We start from the raw sequence: 16826 nt of genomic DNA, 5'->3' as shown, positions 1-16826 counted from the left end.
TAGTTTACCCCTGCAAATTGCAATATTATGACCTATTTGATTTATTGAAATGAGGTACAGTAGTATCCCTTTCTAGACTATTGGCCACATTTCCCTAACAATTTTTGTATTTTTTTTTTTTTTCTTTTATTAAAGACTATCGCACTAGAATAATGAGATGTCACTATAAATCATCACCTGTGCCACGCTTTGTGGGGTTTCACTGGTTGTCAGCAACTAGCACTCATTGTCTATTCCTACTGTCGCTGTTTGACCAAACTACTCACCAGTTGTGTCATCTGCACACTAATGTGGTGCTGCCAATTGTAGGAGGGTATCGCTGACGCCCCCAGGCTCCTTCATCGGCCCTTGCAACATAGCATAGTTGCCTACTCTCCCGGAATGTTCGGGAGGCTCCTGAATTTTGGCACTTCTCCCGGAAGAGTAGGGCAACCTCTTGCATTCTGCCCTGTTAGTTGATGAAGTGGGTGGGGGCGGGCCTAATGATGTCATCTTGGCCTTGCCACCTGCTATAATTGGAAATTGGGCAAAATTGGTATGGTTTAGCAGAGGAGCGGGCCCTAAGAACGGGATTCGCGTGGCCACACCCCCAGGAAGCTGCATAGAGATCTCCAGTCCCGAAAAGGACATCTCCAAAGTAAGCAAGTGTACATGATGGTATATATGACAAATACCAGCGATTGTTTTGATCCTTACTGCAGGCTCTTTTGTCATAGCCCTTGAAAAATATCCTACAGTGTGCAAGTTTATGTAATGTGTTCTAGTGAGCCTATATAGTTTAATTTGATGAAGATTCCCATTGTACCATTTAGATCCTTTGTAGTGGGTTATCATCTGTGGCCAAGAGCCATAAATTATATTAATATGTTACAAATATATGAATAATATTACATACATATGTTATGTAAGAGGTTTTTTTTCATTTTACTACTTTAAATTTGCCATGGTATGTTTGATGGCCCAAGAATATTCTGGGAGTGTCTGAAGAGTGTAATCTTGTAGCTGGGAGATTAGTTTAATAAATATGGCAAGTTTCTCACCATGATTTAAATAAAATAGTGCTGTGCTCAAAAGATTTTACATTCTGCATATTGCTTGCTTGTTTTATGGTGAAAGTCAGAAGAGAGGTGTATAGAGATATATCAGAGCCTGTTATACAGAATGTCTCAATTCAAGTAATTAATCTGATTTATGTTTAGACATGCAAACCTAGATATATACAAATGCTGCAGAAATTGACGCCAGAACCAGTATTGGGCATTGACCCATTATCCCAAATTCTTGGGGCCACCACTATTTTTTTTTAAATAAAAAGCTGCATTGTAACCGCGACCAACCGGATGATGAATACAGTGTTCTCTCAGTGTGGGATGTTATAGGGATACTGCTTAAATGTTTAACATTAACACTATCATTTGTTTCCACCTGCTAATCACTGCTCACACAGTGCTTATTGAAATGCAGTGTGAGGAAGAAAAAAAAATAAGAAACAGTCTAAATCTACCAGACAAGAGTGTGACATGTCTTTGTTTGCCTGCAATTGTCAGAAATTAATAACTAGCTGCCAGCAGGTGAAACTTTTGAAATAAAAAATACTCTCCTGGAATCATTGGGATTCCAATACTGTTAGTGTGTTTACACATAAGTATATATTTTACTGTCATGTAAACCAGAAAATCAAAGCTGTAACTATCTAGTAAAACTGCAGAAAGGTGGCTGTTTCTACATAATTTAGTGGTCCCACTTTGGCAGAACTTGATATGTACTAATTGTAAGCAAATATGTTGTGTTAGATTATAAAAAGAGCTGTTGCATTATATTGGATGAATTGGTTGCATTTCACAGTTAGGGGCATATTCTATAAAGTCGGCTACATACGTACACACGGCTGCCCATATACAGTGTCAAAAATGCCTTTGGGCCCGTTTCCGGAGGCACTTTGTGCTTAATTGAATATGTCCCTATGAGTGCAATTATTTTGTAAATTGTGCATGTTACTTTGATCATAATTATGGTTTTCAGTGGGTTTTTTTGTGTTTTACTATCCCTTTTTTATTTTTTTGTGTGTGGTTTTTTTTGGTGTTTTTTCTTGGGGGAAAGGGGGTCACATGGAATACCCCCTAGAGTTTTTCAGTGGTAATATCACAAAACTCAAAAACTGCTAACAGAAACTATATAATCTGGTGGTTTTTTTTGTTGTTTTTATAAACACGGAAGATGGAAGGGTGTTAGGAGATGGGTCCCAGGAGAACTGGAAGCATGCCAGGGAGAGGCTGTCATAGAACAGCATGCCAGGGAAGGGAGGAGGGTTCAGGGAGAGGGATTTTTATCCTACCCCACACTTACCTAGTGTTTTAAATTCACGGCTAATTGCAGCGGTATCAGCGCTTTGGATTTTCTTGAGATCCCACTTGGGGTCCTGATACCACAGAGGTTAGTGGTGAGGAAGATACCAATGTTCTGCTCCTACAATGGAGAAATGTATTTGGTCTTTATGTAATATAAGAACATCTGTGATGGCATGGGTTAAATGGGAGGGATGTGGAAGGTCCCAGAATAAAATAAAATACAGCAAGTGCCGTATAGCCGGAGTGTACTTACACTTATATTCGACAAGATCCTCTTGCAGTTGAATATGGACGTGCGTATGACCAAATTACGTGCATTTTTAAAAACCTCACGTTAAGTTAATTTTGTGTGCCTTTGCAAAATCAGGCTCAGTATGTTGTTGATATTATACTTGTTTTCCTTGTGCCTAAACTCGATAGTGCACATTGAACTTGCTAATGCTCCATAGTCATACTTGCCAACTCTCCCAGAATGTCCGGGAGACTCCCGCATTTTGCGAGAGTCTCAAGGACTCCCGGGAGAGTGTGGCAGGTACCAAACGCCGCGATTCCCGGTGAATCGCGGCGTTTGGCGCTGCTCCCCGCTGTCAAATGATGCGTTTGCGTCATAGGGGCGGGTCCAAAATGAAGCACATTTTGGAGCACCACCCCCCTTCACGCCCACCTCCTCTATTCATTTACAACAATTTAAAGAACCGTTTTATGTTTACTGTCTGCTTCAGCCAGTTTGGTAGAATTCACCCCATTATTTTTGTTTTTTTTAAATAATCATTAACTTGTATAGTGCCACCTAATAACACAGCATTTTCCATTATTCCACAGCATTTATTGCATTATTCACATCACTCTCTGCCCCACTGAAGTTTCCAGTCTAAATTCCTTATCACATAAACACACAGACTATGGCTCATTTTGTCAGAAGACAATTAATCTACCAGCATATTGTTGTGAGGCAAACATAGCACCTGAAGCAAACAGGCATAGATAAAGTACAATAAGCTTCACTGGATCAGTGGTTGGTTGCCCCTGCAAATTATAGTTTTAACCCTGACGTCCTCACTCTCCAATAACAAGATGGTTTTTATACACATTTGTGATGGAAAAGGATGTCATCTATGATCTCGGTCTTGGACACTATCAAGTCTAAAACGAGCTAATTTCCATTACTAATTAACATTTTTTTTCTGAATTCGAAAAATCATACTTTAACATAAGTGTCCACAAATCTTCCAGTTTAAGGTTTCATTATATTTCTTCTATAATTAAGGAATGCAGGTGAGAACTACAGCTACAGAGGGCATGGTATAATTCCGAACTAATATGGAAGTACTTAACACAAGGCACATTGTTCTGTGTCTTCTTTGTTCACAGTGTTGTTTATGTAACTGTTTAATTCTAATTCCAGCCCTGCTTTGTTAACTATAATCAAATAATCTCTCACATCAACTGGTTTGCAATAGGAGTGATTGTCGGCGCCTTGAGTTTGTGAACTGGCCGGCTGAGCTGCATGGAATGTATCTTTAATCTCAGCTCTGTACTCATCACCTGTATCCCAGCATGTTCCTGTTGTACTTAAAACTTTTACTGATATAATACATTTTCTTTGTACCCAGATTTGTAGCATGTCATAGCTGAACAACCTCTGTTGGTACAAAATACAAATACTTCCTTGGACTCATGTGTATACTGAAGCAGTACAATTACCAAGACTACACCATGTCAACTATTTAAAACCAACAATTTAAAACAAAGTTTGCACCTTGTTGCAAAAAAATTAAATGTCATGAAACCCAAGATACACATTGCCAGCAATAAAATAACTTCTAATATGTAAATGTTTCCTGCTTTAACAGGATTTGAGATATTTGGAGTATTTTACATTTGCACTATAATTACATTTTCTTCATTCAGCGAGGCCACTCTTGCAGCGAAATTGACCAATTATTATTCCAGTATATGGCCGTAAAATAAGTAAGATGCACAGAGAAATCTGACGGAAATTGTTCAGATCAGATGGGCAGAAGACTGATTTCTTTCTGTGTGTATGATCCTCTGCCGACCTCACTAATACTCTGCAGCCAAATTGGAAGCTGGACCAACGGAGGTTGTTTAGCTATGAGAGGATTCAAATCTGTGTACAAAAAAATTGGATTTGATCAGTAACAGTTTTAAGTGCAACAAGAACATGCTGGGATACACTGTTATTGGCCCTTTAGTCTTTTCAATGTACACCTCTTATCTATATATCTTCCCCTGACCTCTCCCCATCTATATCTCTTTCCCTGACCTCTCCACTTCTGTACTATCTTATGTATCTAACTGTCTTTCTGCTATCTCCACATATATGTTCCATTTACCTAAAGCTCAACATGTCCAAAACAGAGCTTATTATCGTCCCTCCTGCCAGAATCACACCTCCCCTACAAATCTCCCTCATTGTCAATAACCTCACAATTTCCTCAGTCGCCCAAGCCCGCTGTCTTGGTGTCAAACTTGATTGCGCCAACTGCTTTATTTCTCACATTCAGCCTCTCTTTCAGTCCAGTTGACTCCACCTTAAAAACATTGACAGAATACGTCCTTTTCTTAATCAACATGCTACCAATACTCTTGTCCAATCTCTTATCTCCCATTTTGACTATTGCAACCTTCTGCTATCTGGCATTCCTGACACCCGTATATACACACTTCAATCCATCCTAAATTCTGATGCAAGACTGATCTTCCTCTCTCACCGCTCCACCGCTTTGCAAATTTCTACACTGGCTCACTGTGTCCTGCAGGATCCAATCCAAATTACTGACCCTTACCTATGAAGCCCTCAACAGCATCACCCCTTCATACATCTCAAATGTCTTATCAAAATACTCTCCTTCATGCCCTTTTAGATCTACCTTTGACCTGCACCTTGTCTTGTCTCTGGTAGCCACCTTTCACTTGTGCCTACAAGATTTCTTCCATGCTGTTTCCCACTTATGGAGTTCCCTTCCACTCCCAATCAGCCCTTTCCCATAGCCTTCAAATCTTTAGATGCTCTCTGAAAAACCATCTCTTTTTTTCAAGCTTATCTTATCCCCGATAATACTATTCACAATAATGTGACCTCACAACTGTGTCCCAATCTACACTCTCGGCCACATTTGCTGCTCTTGTTTCAGCTGTGCCCTTTTCCACATAGAATGTAAGCTCTCTAATGAGCAGGATCCTTCACAGGTGCGGGCTGGGAGACTTCAGACGGGGGGCACACAGGCGGCCGCATCTCATTACACGGGATGCGGCCGCGTCATTTATGATGACATCAATGACGCCTGTGTGATGACATCAGATGCGGCCGCAGGTAAAAAACTGGGGAAATTGTATCGGGAGGCGGCTGGCAGGCCTCCCGGCCGGCCCTAAGAGCGGAAAGTCAGAGCGGCCCGGGGGGAGATGCCCCTCTGCCCCCCGGCCCAGCCCACCCCTGGTCCTTCATACCCTTTGTTTTCATGTCTGCATTTATTTTGTCTGCCTTGTATGTGCCTGTTTTACGTATGCACTGTTTTCTTTACTGTACGGTGCTGCAGAGCACTGTGGCGCCTTACAAACCTACGATAATATTACATTCTATGCAGCTCAGCTGGTCAGTTCGGTTCTCTAGCCAAATGACAGGATTGGAAAGGTTTGTGGCTAACGTAATAGGCCCACTGCCTGCGACCTAATTCCAAAAAATTATAATTTCATTTTGGCAACATGAAGTTAATCATTAATACAACAGTTTGTTTATGTAGGATCCAGTATTCAACTGATCTGGTTTGCTCTCAGATGTCTGGTGTTGCTCTGATTGCAAACTTTACATATAGGCAATGTGTTCTTTATAAGTAATATATATAATTTCCCGCACAAGAAAAAATCTTTCTAATTGATGTATATTTTCAAGACATGATTTAATATGTTAAATTCTTCTATTATAATGTGTTCTTCATGCTGACACCATGTTGCCTCTATACAAGCATTGCCACACCATATTTCGAGGGATCCGCCAGATTGCATGGAATGCTGAACCTCAAGTATTAATGTTTAATTTCTGGTACTCTTAATATGACCACTAAACTAAAAGCACAAGTCTCTTTACATAAATAAGTTACTAATAACATTCATATATGTACGTGTAAATTTTCCCATTTCTTAACAGAACTTGAGATCTTGAATCGTATTTATTATTGCTATGCACACTAGCTTTTCATTGTTGTTGGCCTATTTTAGGCTGAGGAGAGGCTGACTGCACTGTCACTCCATGGGTTTACTGTCGGGAAGTCTGCTTTGTATAAGAAAATATCTCCCTCCATGATTATAGCTTAATCTCAAATATTTTCAGTTCTGAAAGCTACTTTTACATATATGTTTATGAATCTTATAGCTCTTTTATATAAGACAACTTATATATAGTAGTTTCAGTGATCCTTTATATACAGGAAGTGGAAGTGCATTGTGCCTAGAGGAAAAATAGTCTCCAACAATCACATTTAGCTTTAGTTCTGGTAGACTTCTTAAGCTTCTTTTCTACATATATATTATGTGGATTTGGTTAGTGCTGTATTTTTAGTTGCATTGTATATTTATGTTTTGTTATTATTTTAAATATAAAATAATTTTATGGCAAGTGCTTTAAAAAAAATGCAACTCTCTCCAAGAAAATGCCCCTCTGCTCCTTAATGTATTTTCATATTTTCAGCCTAGCTCTAATAACTTTCCCTGTTTTTAGGGTAAATCCATCTATCTGTTGCCAGTCATTGGGTGCAAAATCGCACCTGACACACACTTTCTTGAAGTTAGACTGCCAATATCATTGATTTAGAAATGGAGAAACAACTATTTCAACCAAAAGACACTTAAAATCAAAAATCTCTCTTCCTATCTCTTATTTCAGCCAGGGCCGGATTTACCTCTAGGCAACCTAGGCACCTGCCTAGGGCCTAGCGGCTCTCAGGGGGGCCAGCTGGGGGGGACAGGAGCTCCACGATCAAAAGCATTGGTGGTCAGTGGTTAGCAACAGGCAGCCAATCGCTAGGCTGCCTGTTGCTGTGCACCAGGCAGGAAGCAGGACGTCTTCACTTCCTGTCTGCTGATCTGAGGAGCGAGGAGCGACGCTGGCGCAACTACAGGTAAGTGAAGGGGGGAACTGCCTTGCATATCTATAGGGAGGGGGGACGGACTGCCCTGTATATCTATAGGGAGGAGGGGGGACTGCCCTGCATATCTATAGGGAGGGGGGACTGCCCTGCATATCTATAGGGAGGGGGGGGACTGCCCTGCATATCTATAGGGAGGGGGGGGGACTGCCCTGCATATCTATAGGGAGGGGGGGGACTGCCCTGCATATCTATAGGGAGGGGGGACGACTGCCCTGCATATCTATAGGGAGGGGGGACGACTGCCCTGCATATCTATAGGGAGGGGGGACGACTGCCCTGCATATCTATAGGGAGGGGGGACGACTGCCCTGCATATCTATAGGGAGGGGGGGGGACTGCCCTGCATATCTATAGGGAGGGGGGGGACTGCCCTGCATATCTATAGGGAGGGGGGGACTGCCCTGCATATCTATAGGGAGGGGGGGACTGCCCTGCATATCTATAGGGAGGGGGGGGACTGCCCTGCATATCTATAAAGAGGGGGGGGACTGCCCTGCATATCTATAGGGAGGGGGGGGACTGCCCTGCATATCTATAGGGAGGGGGGGGGACTGCCCTGCATATCTATAGGGAGGGGGGGGACTGCCCTGCATATCTATAGGGAGGGGGGGACTGCCCTGCATATCTATAGGGAGGGGGGGACTGCCCTGCATATCTATAGGGAGGGGGGGGACTGCCCTGCATATCTATAGGGAGGGGGGGACTGCCCTGCATATCTATAGGGAGGGGGGACGACGACTGCCCTGCATATCTATAGGGAGGGGGGGACGACGACTGCCCTGCATATCTATAGGGAGGGGGGGACGACGACTGCCCTGCATATCTATAGGGAGGGGGGACGACGACTGCCCTGCATATCTATAGGGAGGGGGGACGACGACTGCCCTGCATATCTATAGGGAGGGGGGACGACGACTGCCCTGCATATCTATAGGGAGGGGGGACGACGACTGCCCTGCATATCTATAGGGAGGGGGGACGACGACTGCCCTGCATATCTATAGGGAGGGGGGACGACGACTGCCCTGCATATCTATAGGGAGGGGGGACGACTGCCCTGCATATCTATAGGGGAGGGGGGGGACTGCCCTGCATATCTATAGGGAAGGGGGGGACTGCCCTGCATATCTATAGGGAAGGGGGGGACTGCCCTGCATATCTATAGGGAGGGGGGGACGACTGCCCTGCATATCTATAGGGAGGGAGGGAGGGGGGGACGACTGCCCTGCATATCTATAGGGAGGGAGGGAGGGGGGGACTGCCCTGCATATCTATAGGGAGGGGGGGGACTGCCCTGCATATCTATAGGGAGGGAGAGGGGGGACTGTCATGAAAATCAATAGGGAGGTAGAGAGGTTGATATGTGTGAAGGAGGGCAGAGGAGGGGGGCTGATATATGTGATTGGGGGAGTTTTGATGTGACGGGGGGGATAGCTACAGAGTGAAGAAAAGGAAAATAGCTGCAGGGGGGATGGATGCAGGGTGGGAGGTAAGGAAAATGGCTGTAGGGGGGGGGGGGGTTAAAGAAAATGGCTAAGGCAGGGGTTAAGGAAAATGGCTGCGGGGGGGTGGTTAAGGAAAATGGCTGCAGGGGTTATTTAAAAAATAGAGCAGCTTTGGAGGGCATAATCTCAGGTGGTCACATGGATGCTCTCTGTGGTCTCAGCAATCACTAGAATACTAAATATTAGTGAGATGGGGCTGGTAGAGGTTTGTATTTGATTGACCACAAATATTTAGATATTGCTTATATATGCCTGTACAATGGGGTACTTTTAGCTGGCTATAATGGAGTGTTTTGTTTTAACTAAAGGGCCTAATCATTCAGGGTTTGTTAACATTTTGCATTATAATAAATTTATGCATTTTCAAAACAGGACACCAACTTTCCAGAAGCCAGCGAGAGGATAACAAAATTGCAAGAGAGAAGAGCAAGAACAGGTAAGAGACAATGGCACAATGTGTCTAAATTTGAATGCTGGAGAATACACCTGAACATTCATATTCAGGAGTGTTCCTATACACTTATATATTCGGGGGGGGGGGGCGCTGCGGCCGTATTAGCCTAGGGCGGCCAGAACCCTTAATCGGGCCCTGTGTGTGTGTGTGTGTGTGGCCACTGTCTGTGTGTATTGTGTGTGTGTGTGGCCACTGTCTGTGTGTATTGTGTGTGTGGCCACTGTCTGTGTGTGTGTGACCACTGTCTGTGTGTATTGTGTGTGTGTATTGTGTGTGTGTGGCCACTGTCTGTGTGTATTGTGTGTGTGTGTGGCCACTGTCTGTGTGTGTGTGGCCACTGTCTGTGTGTGTGTGTGGCCACTGTCTGTGTGTGTGTGTGGCCACTGTCTGTGTGTGTGTGTGGCCACTGTCTGTGTGTATTGTGTGTGTGTGTGTGGCCACTGTCTGTGTGTATTGTGTGTGTGTGTGGCCACTGTCTGTGTGTGTGGCCACTGTCTGTGTGTATTGTGTGTGTGTGTGGCCACTGTCTGTGTGTATTGTGTGTGTGTGTGGCCACTGTCTGTGTGTATTGTGTGTGTGTGGCCACTGTCTGTGTGTGTGGCCACTGTCTGTGTGTATTGTGTGTGTGTGTGGCCACTGTCTGTGTGTATTTTGTGTGTGAGGGGCCACTGCATGCGTGTATTATGTGTGTGTGTGTGTGTGTCCACTGCGTGCGTGTATTATGTGTGTGCGAGGGGCCACTGTATATGTGAAGGGGGAGGCCCAAACAGATATCTTGCCTAGGTAGGGCCCCATGAGGTGTAAATCCGGCTCTGATTTCAACACCAGTGTAGCCTGAGGAAAACCTTAACTCATTGATCTAATCGGGATAATGTAGAAGTCATAGAGTTCAAAATACCAGGGTGTGTCTTGTTTGTGTGCCTCATTTCCTGATGCTTGCAATTAAATATAATTTTTCTGGTCAACATACAGGAATGGCAAAAACTCAACTATGAAATCTACACCCTAAGGCAAGCAAGAAGAGAAGTTAAAACAAGGTGGAGGCGCATATTGGAAGACCTGGGTAGGTTACAGGAAATTAGTACATATAATATGCCGTTACTGAAACCTGGCTCTCCGATTCTGATACTACTTCCCCCGCTGCCCTCTCCTATGGTGGCCTCTCCTTCACCCACTCCGCCAGGCCTGGTGCCCGCCCAGGCGGTGGAGTTGGCCTCCTCCTCTCCTCCACCTGTACTTTTCGTGTCATTCCCCCTGAACCCTCCCTCTCCTTCTCCTCTTTTGAAGCTCACTCCATCCGCCTCTTCTACCCCATCCATCTCCGCGTCACTGTCATCTACCGCCCCCCTGTCCCCACCTCCCTCTTCCTTGACAACTTTGCTAGCTGGCTTCCTCACTACCTCTCCTCCGATCTCCCCTCGATCATTCTCGGTGACTTTAACATCCCCATCGACAACCCCACCTACCCTGCTTCCAGCAAACTGGTCACCCTCTCTTCCTCCCTTGGTCTCACCCAATGGACCTCCTCCTCTACCCACTGCCTTGGTCACTCCCTTGATCTTGTCTTCTCCTACCTATGTAATCTCTCCGACTTCTCCATCTCTCCCTTTCCTCTATCCGACCACCATCTCCTCTCCTTCTCTCTCTCCTCTTCTCCTGCTCCCCTCCCCCTGCCCAAACCTACTCTGTCCATACGCAATCTCGACGCTCTTGACCCTGCCTCTCTGTCCTCCTCTCTCGATACCCTTCTTTCTCCCCTTTCCTCCCAGGCCTGCCCCAACCAGGCGGTCTCCCTCTACAATCACACCCTCACCTCCGCTCTGGACGCGGTCGCCCCTGCCCACTCCGTCCACCCCCGCTGCTCCAAACCCCAACCCTGGCACTCCAAATTTACCCGCTTCCTCCATAAATGCTCCCGTTCCGCCGAACGTCACTGGAGAAAATCCCGCTCCCTGGCTGACTTCCTCCACTTTAAATTCATCCTTTCATCCTACAGCTCTGCCCTCTCACTCGCTAAACAATCTTTCTTTAAATCCCTCATCTCTTCCCAGTCCTCTAACCCCCGCCGCCTCTTTGCCACCTTCAGCACTCTCTTGGCCCCCTCCCCTCCCCCCCCTCCCTCCTCCCTGACTGCCTCCGATTTCGCCTCCTTCTTCTCCTCTAAAATCAAGGCCATCCGACTTGAAATCTCCTCCTCCACTCTCTTTTCTACCCCTCCCACTCTTCTGTCCTCCCCCCCAACCACCTTCCCCTCCAATCCTTCCGTCCCACCACCGGCGAGGAAGTCCACTCTCTCATTTCATCCTCCCCCCCCCACTACCTGTCCCCTGGATCCCATCCCCTCCCACCTTCTTCGCTCCCTTTCCCCCACCACCTGCTCCCACCTCGCTCACCTCTTTAATCTCTCCCTCTCCACTGGCATCTTCCCCTCCTCCTTCAAACATGCTTTCGTATCCCCCATTCTTAAGAAACCTAATCTCGACCCCACTTCTCTCTCGAACTATCGCCCCATATCTCTTCTCCCTTTTGCCTCCAAAATTCTCGAGAGGCTCGTCTGCAGCCGTCTCACCTCCTACCTTTCTGAATACTCCCTCCTTGATCCTCTCCAGTCTGGTTTCCGCCCCCTCCACTCCACTGAAACTGCCCTGGCTAAAGTCACCAATGACCTCCTCTCTGCTAAAGTCAGGGGCCACTTCTCCCTTCTCATCCTCCTTGACCTCTCTGCAGCCTTTGACACCATTGACCACCCCCTCCTCCTTCACACCCTCCAGTCTTTCGGCCTCTCCGGCCCAGTCCTGTCCTGGTTCACCTCTTACCTTACTCACCGTTCCTTCTCTGTCACCACCTCTGGGTCTCTCTACCCCCCATCCACCCTTCCAGTCGGGGTCCCTCAGGGCTCTGTTCTGGGACCCTTACTCTTCTCTCTATACACCTCCTTCCTGGGTGAACTCATCAGCTCCTTCGGCTTCAGCTACCACCTTTACGCTGACAACACTCAACTATACCTCTCCTCTCCTGATCTCTCTCCCTCCCTCCTCTCTAGGGTGTCCGCCTGCCTCTCTGCCATCTCCTCCTGGATGTCCTCTCGATTCCTCAAACTTAACCTTGCCAAAACTGAGCTCATAGTTTTTCCTCCCTCTCATACCCCATCCCCTTCTGACCTCTCCATCACTGTCGACAACACCTCTATCTCCCCTGTCCCCCAACTTCGCTGCCTTGGTGTCATCCTCGACTCCTCTCTCTCCTTTGGCCCCCACATCCTCTCTCTTGCTAAATCCTGCCGCTTCCAGCTGCGCAACATCGCTCGCATCCGGCCCTTCCTCTCCCAAGATGCCACCAAATGCCTTATCCACTCTCTGATCATCTCCCGCCTGGACTACTGCAACCTCCTCCTCACTGGCCTCCCCCACTCTCATCTCGATCCCCTTCGTTCCGTCCTTAACGCTGCAGCTAGGCTTATTTTCCTCTCTCGCCGCTCCTCTTTTGTCTCCCCCCTCTACCTAGCCCTTCACTGGCTCCCATTCCCCTTCAGAATCCTCTTTAAGCTCCTCACACTCACCTACAAGGCCCTCGCCAACTCCACTGCGCCCTACATCTCCACCCTCCTCTCTATTCATGCTCCATCCCGCCCTCTCCGTTCTGCCTCTGACCGTCGCCTCTCTTCCCCCCTTATAACCTCCTCCCACGCGCGTATCCAAGACTTCGCCCGCGCTGCCCCCTCCACTGGAACAAGCTCCCTCCCTCCATCAGAACTTCCCCTAATTTGTCCAGTTTCAAACGGGCCCTAAAAACCCACCTTTTTCTTAAAGCCTTTCTGTCTCCCACTTAACTTCCTACCTTATCTTCTGCCTCCGTCCCCCTACTCTCCCTCTCTCCCCTGCGTCTCTCTGTCTGTCCACCCCTCCCCTTAGATTGTACGCTCCTCTGAGCAGGGCCATCTCTCCTCCTGTTTCCACCACTTCTAACTCTGCTCTCCAGCTACTTAGCCCTCCTCCTCGAGGGTCCTCCACCCCACGTCCACTCTCGCTCCCTCCTCCCCCCTGGGGGTCTCCCTGTCTTCCGCGCCCTCCTTCTTGGGCCCCGTCGTTTGCGGATCCTCCCTCCCCCTTCCCCGCCCTCTCTAGCTGTGCATTGAGCGTACTGAGTTGCTGTGTTTACTCTACTGTGCTGTCTCCCATTGTATTGTAATTTTGTTTGTCTCTGTACGGCGCTGCGGATGCCTTGTGGCGCCTTATAAATAAATATTATTAATAATAATAATATAAAAGCTAATTTCACCTTTTAAAAAAAAAACATTTGCAGTGATTGCTGCTGCAGAACATTGTGTTGGGCCCATCTACTGCCATGTTGGTACCATGGCCACTGGCCACTGATGTTATTATGTTTCAGCATCATTAATTATCATGCTGGGATTTTGAAATGTAATTATGTTAGAGCCTGCATCGGTGTGGTGACACTGCAGTAGGTGAGTCTTACAGTGCTTTGCAGCACCAAACTCTGCTCCCTTTGTGAACCCTAATTCATCAGAAGACATCCAAAAGCATAGGAAATGGATCCCTGGCGGAGGCTTTAATTATTAAAAGGGCTGTGTAACAGGCACAAATCATAGGATTAACCTTCATTAGTAACAATTAAGATATTTGATCTGTATTATATTATTGTTTACCTCCTTATCTTTAATCTCAAATGTTTCAAATATGTGAATGAAGGTTTTACTTGTTTTGATGGTCACATCCATCCAGATACTAGCACTTATGTGTGAATGAACCTTTAATGTGTCAAGTAGTCTAGCCCCTGACTACCTGAATGATGGTGGTAGCACAGTCTCCAAATATCAGACCAATATTCTGCACACCTATCAACCCCCCCAGCCCACACACACACAAACCAAACATGCGTACACACACTCACACATTTTGGAGGCAGCAGTGGAGAATGGAAATGTTGGTAGTTCTCTATGAAAATGGGTGTTGCAGGCAGGGAGTCTCAACATTTTAGCTAGTCTGGAAATGTCACTTAGATAGGACATCCCCTTTAATTTCAAAACAATATGTGTTTTGTATGACAGCTATTGTTGTGTAATATGTATGAGGGATATGTTCTCTATATATCATCTCCTAAACACAACAATATATTTTTACCATTTTGTATGATAAAATTACTGTTAGCTGCACTGACCAATTAGAGAGTGCAATATTTCATGGAAGTTGCCTTTCCTCATTAAACACACATTTTCAGACTAATAAGTTCTGAATATTATATTGAAAAGTACATGGAAATATTTATAAATTGAATGCACTGTATCATCTGCTTATGTCACTTTAGAGTTGCTGCAGTCTTTGTTCCTGAGGATCTGTCTAGCTTGGATTTAGTCTTCGCTAAATTACCCATGTTTGTCTAACCCAGGTTTCCAAAAAGAAGCAGAATCCCTCTTGTCTGTTTCAAAGCAAAGTACCATCAGTAACCCTAAGAACATGAAGAAAGCAATGGACCTGCTTCTGCGACTTACAGATGATACAAACATCTTTCCTGCAGGCTGGGACCTGCCCGAGAGATACCTTTACATAATGGTAAATGCCTTTATTGATGTGCTCATTATAATCTCTCAATGTTAAAAAAGATAGCAAGAATTATCACTGTTTCCTTTTCTCACATAGGACCGACTGATATGTCTCGATGCAGTGGATGACTTCTTTAACATAGCTCACAAGAAATACCCCAAAACACATTTGGAAGCGGACTCTAAGTTGAAAAAGTGATGTTCTTTGTACATAGCCTGTCGGCAGAGCTTAGAGCAAGATACTTTCTATTACCAGGCTGTCAATGTCTTTTCACTTGTGTCTTTGCTGTGACAATATACAACACAAAGCTAACTTTCAGTCTGGTTCTCACAGATTGCGTGTCACTCAGAGGAAAAGAAACGATATGGAATTAATGACCAGAAGATAGAAATTCCTAAGCACTGGATTTTATACATCAATCCAACACATCATGGTAATTCCTTCATTGGAACATGATGTAATTATGTTTCAGCATCATTAATTATCATGCTGGGATTTTTAAATGTAATTGTTAGCTCTTACACTATTTGGTAGCCTTGTCCTTAACTTACACATAGTTTCCATGGACTTTTAGACTCAAGAACTTGCAATTTTCTGAAATTGTGTATTCTAAAATGTATAAGCTAAAAATCAGTGACAAGCCAATGTGCTAAATAACCTTGTGTGGAGCCAGAGTGCCTAACACTTAAAAATTGTGTTTTATATATCTTCTGCCTCTGAAAATAAGAGCAGTTCAAGGCACCATAAGAGCAAGGATGTACCCCAAAGGCTGTTTTTTTTTTTTTTACATAGATTGTAATTATGAAAAAATTATATTTAAATTCTGCATGTCCCTGCATTGTTTGCTGTGGATGCATTACTAAGGCTAAAGTTGAGGATTGAGAAAAAGTGACCTAGAATTGTACAGTTAACTTAAAGAGCACCTTTCATCTACACAAAAGCCAATATTGATGACAATGCAGCCTGTCAATTCAATGAAAATTCCAGTGACTTCTATCCTCAGAATGGCTGAATCGGTTTCATCTTTTTTACTATTTATCTTCTCAATTCAATGTACATTTAATGTATTATTTAATTTTTTTATGCTTAGCTTACAAAATGAAAAGGCTGTCTTTAAAATTCACTCTGGGGTGGCTTTCACCACCTTATATCTGGAAAGGTCTTGAGGTGTAGACATTTGTGTTATCTGAAATGCAAGTTATTGTGGTGTTTGTTGTGGATGCAATAATCTGGAAAGCTGGCTGCTGCAAGAGACTGAAAAGAACACGATAAGCAATGTACAATGCTGAATTAGGAATATTTTATTTATTGTGATTTTACAAATCTCAACTGCATTGCTTTAGAGTAAATTAATTTGTAATACAATGACAACACAATATTGTAAAGATCATAGTTGCAAATTGTACAGTACATAAATATTGTATATATCTTCATTTAATATAGACAATTGTGCCAAAAAGCCAAACACATTGAAAATATAGATAATTGCTCTGTTTGTTTATTTTATTTTTGTCTAGGTCAGTTTAAAGGTGCCAAATCTCTAATAAAGAACTTGTGTTTACAGGAAAGTGCCAAAAATGTGGCAGCTTATTTGTATCGTTTTGGATTTTTTTTCACAGATTTGTTTATCCTTTTGTTTATATTTTGATGTAACTTTTTCCCATTGGTTCTCTGCTAATTTGTTTTTCATGAGAGATTGGACTTTCATTTGGATACATAGATGTTGTATATTGAATACATATCATTTTTTATTTGGGTTTTGCATATGGAAAACAAGGACAAAATAATAA

The 16826-nt window shown here is 44.5% G+C and overlaps 1 protein-coding gene across 3 annotated transcripts in view; it reads left to right on the top strand.

The window, feature by feature from the left end:
- The window catches only part of MREG (melanoregulin), a 72724-nt gene extending 56120 nt beyond the window's left edge, over positions 1–16604 (top strand). For all 3 annotated transcript variants that reach the window (XM_075180340.1, XM_075180342.1, XM_075180341.1), the window contains 3 exons: positions 10448–10538; positions 14882–15045; positions 15133–16604. In XM_075180340.1, the coding sequence (XP_075036441.1) occupies positions 10448–10538; positions 14882–15045; positions 15133–15234 (357 nt within the window). In that variant the 3' untranslated portion in view covers positions 15235–16604. The remainder of the gene's footprint in view (positions 1–10447; positions 10539–14881; positions 15046–15132) is intronic.
- The last annotated feature ends 222 nt before the right edge of the window (positions 16605–16826 follow it).

This window comes from Mixophyes fleayi, chromosome 7, assembly GCF_038048845.1.
Source record: "Mixophyes fleayi isolate aMixFle1 chromosome 7, aMixFle1.hap1, whole genome shotgun sequence".
Taxonomy (NCBI): Eukaryota; Metazoa; Chordata; class Amphibia; order Anura; family Limnodynastidae; genus Mixophyes; species Mixophyes fleayi.
Note: the sequence above shows the minus strand (reverse complement) of the source record. Positions and strands in the feature narration are given on the sequence as shown.